This window comes from Scyliorhinus torazame, chromosome 13, assembly GCF_047496885.1.
Source record: "Scyliorhinus torazame isolate Kashiwa2021f chromosome 13, sScyTor2.1, whole genome shotgun sequence".
Classification (NCBI taxonomy): domain Eukaryota; kingdom Metazoa; phylum Chordata; class Chondrichthyes; order Carcharhiniformes; family Scyliorhinidae; genus Scyliorhinus; species Scyliorhinus torazame.
The window spans coordinates 184418933-184432282 of NC_092719.1; the positions used below are offsets into that span (position 1 = coordinate 184418933).

Genomic DNA, 13350 nt, shown 5'->3' on the forward strand with positions numbered 1-13350 from the left:
CGAGTCTCTGGCCCGAATGGGCCGAGCGGCCATAGGAAAAAAGCCGAATCCCGCGGGCGCCATTCTAACCTGCTCTGGGCCGGCAGGTCCTTGGCGTGTAAGGGTCGGGAGGTGGTTTCGGGGGGGGGGGGGGGGGGGTCTGACCCCGGGAGGGGCCTCCGATGTGGCCTAGCCCGCGATCGGAACCCACCGATCGGTGGGCCGGCCTCTGTGGCTGGGGGCCTCATTTCCTACACGCCGACCTCTGTAGTCCTGCGCCATGTTGCTTCGGGGCCGGCGCGTTGAAGGAGGCCATTGCGCATGCACGAGTTGGCGGTGGCACCACTGCGCATGTCCTCGTTGGCGCCGGCGCAACTGCGCATGCGCGGATCCCGCGAACCGCTCCAGCGCCGTGCTGGCCCCTACAATTAGACGTGCGAGCGGCCTGTTCACGCCGTCGTAAAACGCGACAGCTTCTACGACGGCGTAGACACTCTGCCGCAGGATTGAAGAATCCTGCCCAGGATCTTCTGCTTCTGTCCCTCGCCCTCCTCGCCTTGTTGCCTCTTGCTCCTCAACGTTCGGGCCAGGCTGTTTTCATGCTCTAAGGGGACTTGACCAATCAGTGTCTGACACGCTCTGCATTGCTTACAGATGAAGAATTATCAGGCTCTGACTGGTGCCCACAGACAGCAGCCAGTGTGCCCCCCCCCCCCCCCCACCCCCACTGATCGAGACCCTGGGCCTAGGTATGGTATGTTTCATTGTAAATCCACCTCTGGTTGGCATAGAATGATTTTTATCTGACTCATTTAAAAAAAAATTCAGCTTCCTTTTTTGTTTTGTAAATTTGTTTAAGATGCATTCTATCCGCAAATATATTTATTTTATTGAGACAAACCTGAATTGTCTCTGATATCTTGTTGAAGTGTATCCTGGAAGCTTTCGTGCATACCATAAAAGATAATTGCTGTGCCATTGCTCCAAAGGTCAGGGAAGTAATGGCAGAAATGTACTTGCAGGGTGAGGTCAGCACTGAGAGATCAGCACTATCTGCTGATTTCACAGGATTGTTGGAGTTGTCAAAAAGGAGCATACAATCAATTAATGTTATCTTTAACTGACCTTTTGAAAGATATTAGGGAAGAATGCTGCATATGTGGAGGTAGTATGTATTTTTAAACTTGTTTGTTGATTTGTGCGTTGATGAGGAGAAAATATTGGATAACCATGGAAGGCAACAATGTAGCTAGTTTTAACCTTCGCTTCCAGCAGGAGGATCACCAGTTTGGTTGAGGCGGAGTGAATTTAGGTATTCGACCAGAACTATCCAGCTGAAAGGGCTTCCTTGATCCCTTTGGAGTATTTGAACATTCTGTGGTTTTACGAGCCAATGTGTACTTTGAACGGTTTTATTATCGAAAAACCACAAGACTGACACACGTGATCATTGGTATCGACTGTCTTTCGATACATCCAGTTTACTTTAGTATGTATCACTGACTGAAATCTTTAGATCTGTGAATAGGTACAAAAAAAATTTTGTCCTTTGCTGATTGGAATTGTTTTCCTTCCTTTTTAGTGTGGAGGGTGATGCCCCAGGAAGTGAGACTGGCACCTCTCTCGACAGCCCATCAAGCTTTAGCCAGGGCCCAATAACGCATAGCGCTGCTGCCAGCCCTGATCAGTTTGATGCTTCATCTTTGGTATCATTTCCTGCCTCACCTGGTCAGCAGCGGCCTAGGCGGCCTAAGCTTCAACATTCCACCTCCATACTACGAAAGCAAGCCGAGGAAGACGCAATCAAGCGCTCCAGATCACTGTCAGAAAGCTATGAGCTCTCCTCAGATCTGCAGGATAAACAGGTAATGAGCACGTAAACCTACTGTTGCTTTTATGTTGGTCTATACGACAATGCGTAAGGCAAATGAATGAATTGTGAATTGCACAGAACAAAGTAGTACTTAATTGCCCGAGTGAGGGTACAGAACCTGTTCATGAAAGGTTAGACGAGATACAACTTTCAAACAACATTCCTCTTCATCTCTTTAAAATAATTTTGTTTAGATTCCACTTCTGAGTTAACTGGCTAACTTGAAATATTTCTTGGGGAATGATGACAACCCCTCCACAATTCTCTTCAGTGTGTCCATTCACTTGCAAACAAGGCCTTTGCCATTCGCAACCTGAATTTAGACACATGCTTTGACATCCTGCCGTTGATGGAAATATATATTCCATTTACTGTAGAAGATTAAGGAGTGATCTAATTGAGGTTTTTCTCTAATTAAAGGATTTGATAGGGCAGATAGAGAGGAAAGTATTTCCTCTAGTGGGTAAGTCCAGAACAATTAGGGTGATGTAAGGAAGCACTTCTTCACAAAGAAAAGTATTAAAAATCTGAAGCTCTTTACCAAAAAGCTATTGAGACTAGGTCAGTTGAAAATTTCAAATTGAAAATATTAAGTTAAGAGTATTAAGGTTGGCAGGCACGGAAGCACAGTGGTTAGCACTGCTGCCTCGCGGTGCTGAGGACCCGAGTTCAATCCCGGGCCCAGGCCGCTGTCCGTGTGGAGTTTGCACATTCTCCCCGTGTCTGTGTGGGTCTCACCCCCACAACCCAAAGATGTGCAGAGTAGGTGGATTGGCCAAGCTAAATTGCCCCTTGAAAAAATCTTTTTAAAAACGATATTAAGGTAAATTAAATCACAGACACAGCCTTGAGGCTGAATGGTCCGCATCTGTTCCGATGTTCCCATTGACTTACCAAATAGTATATTTACCGCTTGCTGAAATCTCTCCAGATGTTATTTTCTAACCTCTGTCCAGCACAAACCTCTGATGAGTAATGCAGCTATTATTACCAAATATTATACCAACCAGATCTCATCCCTCTACACTTCAGGTGTCATTTTCTCATATAAGCATCTCACCTTCATGTTTCCCTCTTGCCTCCCTCTTAAAATCTTTGTTCCCTATTAGTTTCCCAAATACCCGCTCCATTTTTCTCAGTAAGATATCATTTCTCCCTTCCAGTAAGTCTTCACCTAATGTTATGGTAGAATTCCTGAAAATCACAACTTCAAGTGACACAACTTTAAATAAATCATGGGTTCCTTTAGAAATTAATGCCAGGGTATGGTTTTGGATTCCGCAGACAAGTTGAAATAATGGACTGTATATATGCAGCACAGTGCATTCCTAGCTGGAATAACTTGCAAAATAAAATATATCACTGATTGTAACTGAATGAATTAAAATTAGCTAAACCACCCCAACCAGTCCTGTGTAGCACAACTTGTCTCACCCACAACACTCCTGAAACTCAGCTTAACGTTTTGCCTATTTTCCTTTCCCATTCTGTCTCTCCTTTTCCTGTGTGTGTGCGTCTCTCTCTCTCTCTCTCTCTCTCTCTCTCTCTTGGCCAGCAGCTCTCTCTCTCTCTCTCTCTTGGCCAGCAGCTTCTTGTCTTGCTCCCTCTCTCCCTGCAGCCTAGGCCTTTGGTGACTGCAGCGCTCCAGAATCTAACATGGTGGAACTAGCCTAGCTTGCATCCGAAGAAGCTGAAATGATGGTATAAATTGAAAAACGAGCCCCAAGCATAAACAACTGCTTCTCCCTTTGCCTCTGTACTCCGATGATTCATTGGCAGAGATTTCAATTCACCTCAGTATTTCCATTGTTTTGACGGACTGATGTTTTTCTATAACCTCGCCCTCTATACTATTTTGCCGACCGATATTGACAGCAATTTTCTCAAAATTGCTACCTCTTGTGCTTTCTCTACTTGAATACACTTCATTGTAGATAAAACCATTAGATGACCCATTCGGTCCATTGAGTCTGCACTGACTGTCTGAAAGAGTATCCAACCCAGGCCCATTTTGCCGCCCTTTCTTGCAACCCCATAACCCCAACTAACCTGCACACGTTTGGATGTGGGAGGAAACTGGAGCACCCGGAGGAAAACCGCACAGACACTGGGAGAATGAGCAGACTCCACATAGACAGTTACCCAAGGCCAGAATTGAACCCGTGCCCCTGGCACTGTGCTAACCATTGCCCATCGTACCACCCTAACCACTTTGTAAAATTGTTTCGTAATTCTTATATTTTACATATTTTTATTGAAAATCTTTGATGATAAACAAACAATATGAAACAGTTTGTGGAACAAGATACAATGTAAAAAGGACACAATAAACAATCAAGAACCCCAATTAACTTAACCCCCCAACATTGAACTAAACCTTTTAACAACTGATGGTGACTAACTCTTTGGAAAATAAAGTAAATGAATGGCCACCACCTTGGGTAGAACCCTTCTACCGACCCCCTAATGGTGTACATGACCTTCTCCAAATATAAACACGGCATGAGATCACCAAGCTAAGCCGAGGCAAAGAGCAGAGCAGAAGATCTCCACCCAAGCAGAACTCATCTCCGGGCTATTAACAAGGCAAAAGCGAGGACATCTGCCTTCACCCTCGCCTGCAGCACCGGCAAGTTTGATACCCTGAAAATGGCCACCAGTGGACATGGCTCCAGATTGACATTAAGGAGCTCTGACATGGTGCTAAAGAAAGAGATCCAGAAGCTCACTAACTTTGGAAAAGACCAGAACAAGAGTGGGTTAGCCAGCCCCCGAGAACACCGCTCACACCTATCCTCCACTCCAGAGAAAAAAACGCTCTTCCTCGTCTTCGTCAAATGAACCCTGTGCACCCCCTTGAACTGGATCAGACTAAGTCGGGCGTAAGAGGATGTGGTTGACCCTGTGAAGAGCCTCGCTCCACATCTCATCATCCAGAATTAGACCCAATTCACCCTCCCATTTCACCTTTACCTCCTCCAACAGAGCCGACTCCGATGATAGGATCTGGCCCTAAATACACAAAATGCTCCCCATACCAGACCTGACTGAAGACCAAATCCTCTTCACCAGGGAGGAGAGTGGTGCCAAGGGAAAAGCCTTACGCGAAAAATGGCGAATTTGAAACTATCTAATAGATTGGAACCAGGGAATTGAAATTTTTCAGACATCTTAAAGCTGGCAAACCTTCCCTCCACGAAAAGCCCCCAAACCTCTCCAAACCCTTCCCCTCCCATGACCTAAACGTAGAGTCTACACCCGCTGGCAAAAAGAGGTGATTACTGCAGATAGGGGCCAGCAAAGACATGGAGCTAAGTTTAAAGTATCTGAACTGCTTCCAGATTCTCACAGTGGACACCACTGCCAGATTCAATGAAACTCTTTGTGGAGAGAACAATAACTATGCTGTCACTAATGCCCCGAGGCAGGAACTCTTGCAAGAACTCACCTTTATTTCCCCCCCCCCCCCCCCCCCCCCCCCCCCACACACACACACACACACACACAACCTGGATCACTAAACCACCCCAGTACTTTTTCAATATTGGCTGCCCAATAATAAAACACTAAATTGGGTAAAGCTAAACCTGTCTCTATTTCTGGAGGAAGGCCCTGTGAACGTTGGGGGTCTTACCCGCCCAGTGAAAGAGGACATTAATTTATTCATTCTCACAAACAAGGACTCTGGGGGGGAACAAAGTGGGGAGACACTGAAAAATAAATTTTAAAAACTCTTGAGTACATTCATTTTAATAATCTGAACCCTGTTCAAGTGACTAGGGACTGGGTTCAGCTCCGTAAGTTAAATCTGGGCAGAGAGGTCAAGCATATGAAAAGAGACTTCTGCAGGTGGGACATGCTCCCGCTGTTATTGGCAGGGAGGGTGCAGACTGTGAGGATGACAGTCTTCCCGAGGTTGCTGTTCGTTTTTCAATGTCGTCCAATTTTTTCAAGAAGATGAACGCGGCGATCTCGGGTTTTGTATGGGCTTGTAAGACCCTGAGGGTGAAGAAGGTTCTTTTGGAACGGGGGTGCGGGGAGGGGATTTAGCCCTTCCGAATTTCATGAATTATTACGGGGCATCCAACATATCGATGGATAGGAAGTGGGTAGTGGGGGAGGGGTCGGTGTGGGAGCAAGTAGAGACGGCATTGTGTAAGGGTACGAGTTTGGAGGCTTTGCTAACGGCGCCCCTGCCATTCTCATGGCTCGGTACTCCACAGGCCCAGTGGTAGTGGCAACCCTGAGGGTGTGGGGACAATGAAGACAGCGCATGAGATTGGAGGGGGCATCGGTGTGGCCACCGATCTGTGATAATCACCAGTTTGTGCCAGGGAGGCTGGACGGGGTCTTTAGGAGGTGGCAGCGGGCAGGGATTGAGAAATTTGGGGATCTCTTCATTGAGGAGGGCTTTCCGAGCCTGGAGGCATTAGAGGAGGAGTTTGAGTTGCCGGGTGGGAACGGGTTTCGGTAGCTACAGGTACGGGACTTTGTCCGGAGGCAGGTTCCAAGCTTTCCTCGCCGCCCCCTGACGGGACTACAGGATAAGGTAATGTTTAAAACGGGGGTTGGGGAGGGGAGGGGAGGTCTCGGAGATGTACAAGGAATTGATGGAGTGGGAAGGGGTCCCAATCGGGGAGGTGAAGAGGAAGTGGGAGAAAGAGTTGGGAGGGGAGCTGGAAGTCGGACTATGGGAAAAGGTCTTGAAGAGAGTTAATTCATCCTCGTTGTGTGCCAGGCTTAGCCTGATCCAGTTGAAGGTGGTTCATAGGGCCCACATGATGGTAGCCCGGGTGAGTAGGTTTTTTGAGGAAGTGGAGGACAGATGCGGATGCTTTGGGGGAAGACCGGCAAATCATGTGCATATGTTCTGGGCGTGTCCGAAGGTGAGGGGATTCTGGCAGGGATTTGCGGACGTCATGTCAGAGGTCCTGGAAGGGAGGGTGACTCCGAGTACAGAAATGGCAATATTTGGGGTATCGGAAGATCCGGGGGCCAAGGGGGAGAGGGAGGCTGATGTTCTGGCCTTCTCCACCCTGGTGGCCCAGAGATGGATTTTGCTGGGATGGAGAGACTTGGTGCTTCCAAAGTCAGGCGTGTGGGTTAGTGACATGGCAGGATTTCTCAGGCTGGAAAAGATTAGGTTCAACTTGGGTTTGCTCGGAGGTGGCAGCCGTTCATCGACTTCTTTAAGGAAAACTGAATGTCAGCAGAACGTCAGCAGAAAGGGGGGGGGGGTGGGGGTGAAAATGGGAGGCATGGCAGTGTAAAATAAGGACCGGGAATCTAATATCCGGGTAGTTAGGAGCTAGGGCGGGAGGGTAGTTGGTATGTCATTGTGATGTGGTTGTGTGTGTCGGGCCGCTAGGTTGTTTAGAATGTTAATTTGTTAAAATTGTTAAACTGTGAAAATTACAAATGCTTCAATAAAATACTTTCTAAAAAAAATTGTCTGAACCCTGCCCGCAAAATACTGGGGAGGTTAACCCACTTCTGTGAGTCAAATCTGATCCCATTAACCAGATTAGTATAATTTAATTTACGAAGCAAGGACCAATCGTGGGGCACGTGGAAATCCAGATAACGAATGCTAGATCTGGCCAGGTGAAACAGTAACATCCCCAGATGGGCTCCCCTCCCCGGGGGGGTTAACGAGGAAGTAGTCTCTCTTATCCAAATTCAACTTATACACAGAACAGGTGCCAAAACTCCTCTTTTAAAAAAAGAAAAAAAAATTTTTATTGAAGTTTTCACAAAATATCGACAACAAAATGAAAAAGGAACCCAATAGAATTAAATACAAAACAAAATAAAACAACCCCCGTGCCCCCCTCCCCCCTATACATAAATAATAAATTAACACCCCGAGTTAACACATAGCAAACATAGCAAATATAGACACCCCCTCAGATCCCCCAGTATATACAAACAAAAATAAAATAGAACCCCCCCCCCTCCCCCCGGGTTGCTGCTGCTGCTGACCATTGTCTACCGTTCTGCCAGGAAGTCCAAGAACGGTTGCCAGCGCCTGCAAAACCCTTGCACCGATCCCCTTAAGGGAAATTTCACCCTCTCCAATTTAATAAACCCCGCCATATCATTGATCCAGGATTCCACGCATGGGGGCCTCGCATCTTTCCACTGAAGAAGAATCCTTCGCCGGGCTACCAGGGACGCAAAGGCCAAAATACCGGCCTCTTTCGCCTCCTGCACTCCCGGCTCCTCTGCCACCCCAAATATTGCGAGCCCCCAGCCCGGTTTGACCCTGGGTCCTACCACCCTCGACACCGTCCTTGCTACGCCCTTCCAAAACTCCTCCAGCGCTGGGCATGCCCAGAACATATGGGTGTGGTTTGCTGGGCCCCCTGAGCACCTAACACCTGTCCTCACCCCAAAAAACCAGCTCATCCTTGTTCCGGTCATGTGTGCCCTGTGCAGCACCTTAAACTGTATGAAGAGGAAGAGTTCACCCTCCCAAGGGCATCTGCCACGTCCCCCTCCTCGATCTCCTCCCCCAACTCCTCCTCCCACTTACCTTTCAACTCCACCACCGTGGCCTCCTCCTCCTGCATCACCTGGTAAGTTGCCGAGATCTTCCCCTCTCCAACCCACCCCCTGAGAGCACCCTGTCCTGCACCGTGCGTGGCAGCAGCAGCAGCGGGAATTCCACGACTTGCCGCCTGGCAAACGCCCTTACCTGTAGATACCGAAAGGTGTTCCCCGGGGGGAGCCCATACTTCTCCTCCAGCTCAACCAGGCTCGCGAACTTCCCATCCACAAACAGGTCCCCCAACCTTCTTATCCCTGCACTGTGCCACCCCAAAAACCCTCCATCTATTCTCCCTGGGACAAACCGGTGGTTCCCTCGTATTGGGGTCCACACCGAGGCCCCAACTTCTCCCCTATGCCGCCTCCACTGCCCCCAGGTTTTGAGAGTAGCCGCCACCACCGGGCTCGTGGTATACCTCATTGGAGGGAGCGGCAGCGGCGCCGTTGCCAGCGCCTCCAGACTCGTACCCTCACAAGACCCGTCTCCAGCCCCTTCCATGCAGCCCCCACCCCCTCCATCACCCACTTGCGCACCATCGCCACATTGGCGGCCCAGTAGTACCCACAGAGGTTGGACAGTGCCAACCCCCTCCCCACCCCTACTCTGCTCCAGGAACACCTTTCTCACCCTCGGAGTCCCTCACGCCCACACAAACCCCATTATGCTCCTGTTGACCCGCCTATAGAAGGCCTTCGGGATAAGAATGGGGAGGCACTGGAACAGGAACAAAAGCCTTGGGAGCACCGTCATCTTAACTGACTGCACCCTACCCCCCAGGGACAGCGGCAACGCATCCCACCTCTTAAACTCCTCCTCCATTTGCTCCACTAGCCTCGTGAAATTAAGTCTATGCAGGGCCCCCCAGCTCCTGGCCACCTGGAACCCCAAATACCTGAAGCTCCTCTCCGCCCTTTTTAGTGGGAGCTCACCAATCCCCCTCTCCTGGTCCCCTGGGTGAACCACGAACAACTCGCTCTTCCCCATGTTGAGCTTGTACCCTGAGAAATCCCCGAACTCCCTGAGGATCCTCATTACCTCTGGCAATCCCCCCACCGGGTCCGCCACATATAGCAGCAAGTTATCCGCATAGAGCGACACCCTATGCTCCTCCCCACCCCTCACCAACCCCCTCCAGTTCCTCAACTCCCTCAGTGCCATAGCCAGGGGTTCAATCGCCAGTGCGAAGAGCAGGAGGAACAGGGGACACCGCTGCCTCGTCCCACGATGCAACCGAAAGTACTCAGACCTCCTCTTGTTCGTGGCCACATTCGCCATCGGGACCTCGTACAACAGCCTAACCCACCTGACGAACCCCTCCCCAAACCCGAACCTCTTCAGCACCTCCCACAAGTACCCCCACTCTACCCTATTGAAGGCCTTCTCAGCGTCCATCGCCACCACTATCTCCGCCTCCCCCTCCTTCGCCGGCATCATAATAACGTTCAGGAGCCTCCGCACATTCGCGTTCAACTGCCTCCCCTTCACGAACCCCGTCTGGTCTTCGTGGATCACCTGCGGCACACAATCCTCAATTCTCGTGGCTAAGACCTTCGCCAGCACCTTGGCATCTATGTTTAACAACAAAATCGGCCTGTAAGACCCACACTGCAGGGGATCCTTGTCCCGCTTCAGGATCAAAGAAATCAGTGCCCGGGACATCGTCGGGAGCAAAGCCCCCCCCTCCCGGCAAAGCCCCCCCCCCTCCCTTGTCTCATTGAAGGTCCTAACCAGCAACAGGCCCAACAGGTCCACATATTTTTTGTAGAATTCGACCGGGAAACCGTCCGGTCCCGGTGCCTTCCCTGCCTGCATGCTCCCTATCCCTTTGGCCAGCTCTTCCAGCCCAATCGGGGCCCCTAATCCCGCCACCAGTCCCTCCTCCACCTTCGGGAACCTCAATTGGTCCAGAAAGCGGCCCATCCCTCCCTCCCCCAGTGGGGGCTCGGACCGATACAGTTCCTGATAAGTCCCTGAAGATCCCATTGATGCCAACCCCACTCCGCACCACACTTCTAAGCCCGGGATCCGACCCCACATGCGCCGCATAAAACCCGCATCGTCCCAGTTTGGGGCGTACACGTTTACCAGCACCACCTTCTCCCCTTGCAGCTTACCACTTACCATTACGTACCTGTCACCATTGTCTGTCACAATGCTCGACGCCTCGAACGACACCCTCTTTCCCACCAAGATCGCCACCCCTGATTTTTGGCATCCAGCCACGAATGAAACACCTGACCTACCCACCCCTTCCTCAATGTTACCTGGTCTGCCACTTTCAGGTGTGTCTCCTGGAGCATGACCACATCCGCCTTCAGCCCCTTCAGGTGCACAAACACCCGGGCCCGCTTGACCGGCCCGTTCAGTCCCCTTACATTCCAGGTTATCAGCCGATTCAGGGGGCTACCCGCCCCCCCCCCCCTCCCCTGCCAACTATCCATAACCCCTCCTCGGCTAACCTCGCGCCCGCACCCCACGCCCAGCCTGTTCCCCACGGCGGCAGACCCCCATCCCAACCCCCTCTACTCGCTCCAGCTCCCCCTTGACCACACCAGCAGCAACCCGATTCCCCCCCACCCATCCCGCTACCCCCTAATCTCTGGGATTCCAACTCTTGCCACCTCTCCTTCTCTGGGTAGATAATGCATTCAAAAAATCCGTCATGGCTGAACTCGCTGACGGGGGCTCCGATCTATAGAGATTCCCAAAGAATGCTTCAAAAGCCACATTGACCTTAAGCGTGGTGGATGCCAGACTGCCACGCGAGTCCCTTATCTGCACAATCTCCCGGGAAGCTGCCTGCTGCCTCAGCTGATGAACTAAAAGGTGACTGGCCTTCTCCTCGTGTTTGTAAAATACACCCCTTGAACACAGCAGCTGGCCACCGCCTTACCCGTTGATAATTCAAATTGTGTCTGCAGCTTTTTCCTGCTTGCCAGCAACTTCGGGGTTGGGGCAAATGAGTATTAATGGCCCGCCTCAGGGATGGAATCCACCAGCCTTTGCCACTCCACCCTCGCAGTCCTTTCCATGTGTGCTTTGTAGGAAATTATATCTCCCCCCCCCCCCCCCCCCCCCACACCCCACCCTCTACCCCACCCCCAATAACCACCTTAAGGTCTTCCCACTGCTTGGAAGTAGAGATAAACTCACTTTTATTAAATTTGATATATTCCCCAATAGCAATGGACATATGTTCGTAAAATCTCTTGTCCGCTAACAATGCCATATCCATATCAGCATTCAAACTTTTACGGTGAGCAAATACCCTCGTCCATTTCACTGGGCCATTCAACCCTCTGACATTCCAGGTGACCAAACTAATTGGGAACCTCCCACCCCCTCAATCCAGAGTCAGCCATTTCCACCAAGAAGGATTATCCAACAGTTCCATAGAAAATACAGCAACCAGGCCCGCCCAAGGTGGCCGTCAAACCCACTAGCAAGACTAAACCAAGAAGAATATGCAGCCACTGTCAGAAAACTACCCCTTCCTCCTCTTTTCCCCCCCCCCCCCCACCCTCACAATACAATACCCAAATATGCATTATAAAAAACAGAAAGGAGAACAAAAACCACTAAAACCTACTTTTAATAAACCTAACACCAGACAACAAAAACACAAGCTCATTATCTAAAACAAAACTAATGTAATGAGCTGCAGTCACCACCACCGCACCATCCACTTTAACTAACTCTTGAGCTACAGGGAAGCTCCCGCCCAGAGTGAAGAAAAATTCTCACAGAAAAAGGACACAAAATGTAAAAATCCTTTACAAATATTGTACTCCAGCAGGGAGTTACATATTTTCACAACAGTTATAACAAATAGATCATCCCCCCCCGCCATAGAATTAAAACCTCCCACCCAAGTCCAACTTGCGAAACATTCAACCCATACAAGATCAAAGAAATGCAAACATGAACATGAAGAAGGAACCCCAACACCTCACCAATCCACATGCCCACCCCCAACATCCCAAAAAGCCTCAAAAACTTGAATCAACCCGCACCCAGCCCATGCTTTTTACAAAAGAATGCGCCTCCTCCGCACATCAAAAAAAATGTTTCCCCTCAAATGGTTCCCAATTAGTTTCCCACTCTAAGCCACATTGGGTACACCACCCAAACTGGTGGCTTTGGCCTTGTTGAATGCCGGCCACTTCTTTGCCAGCTTTGCTTCTACAGCCTGATAAATCCTGATGGTGTGGCCTTCCCATTTGCCGTTGTGATGCTCCTTTGCCCATTTCAGGGCCTGCTCTTTCTCTTGGACGCTGTGGAACTTCACAATTACTGCTCACGGTGGTTCATTGGGATGGGGCTTCTGTCGGAGTTTCTGTTGGGCTTCATCCAGCTGGGCAGGGGTTGTGAGTCCACCCTCCCCACCATTTTCCCAAGCATCTTTGCAAAATACTATGTGGGGGTTGGGCCTTCCATCACCTCTGGCAACCCCACAACACTGAACGATTCACTTCGACCTTCAGCGCTTTATTTTCCTCAGCCATCAGAAACATCTCGGCTTCCAGTGAGGCAATCTGTGCCTTGAAAGCGATACCTCCACACCTTGTATCAAGAAGCCATGCACTTTTACCCTCTCGTTGGTCTTCTCCAGCATCAACCGAATGGGAGCCAGGGCCTTTTCGATCGACTCACAGAGGTCCATCTACCCACTGTTGCATCTCAAATTGTGCCGCCAAGGTGCCGGTAAGCATCTGAGCCATAGGTGGAGTGGCCGGAGTCATAGAGACTGCCTCCGCCATTTTCTCCATGGACAAGCCCCAAAAAGCCTCCAATTCATTCTCCGACCTTCTGCATTCAGGCTTTTTCTTCCTGGGCATTTCCTCTATGTAGGCACTTTATTCCAATACACAAATGGCTTTTTAAACAAAACCTACCCCCAGAAACTGGGGAAAGAGCTAAAAGAATAATACCCTAGCGGGAACCACCT

General features: G+C 50.0%; 1 protein-coding gene across 6 annotated transcripts in view; it reads left to right on the forward strand.

Moving 5' to 3' along the window:
- Nucleotides 1-13350, forward strand: part of iqsec1b (IQ motif and Sec7 domain ArfGEF 1b) — a 659149-nt gene that overhangs the window by 547514 nt on the left and 98285 nt on the right. For all 6 annotated transcript variants that reach the window (XM_072472544.1, XM_072472550.1, XM_072472549.1 and 3 more), the window contains one exon: nt 1562-1844. In XM_072472544.1, coding sequence (XP_072328645.1) covers nt 1562-1844 — 283 coding nt within the window. The remainder of the gene's footprint in view (nt 1-1561; nt 1845-13350) is intronic.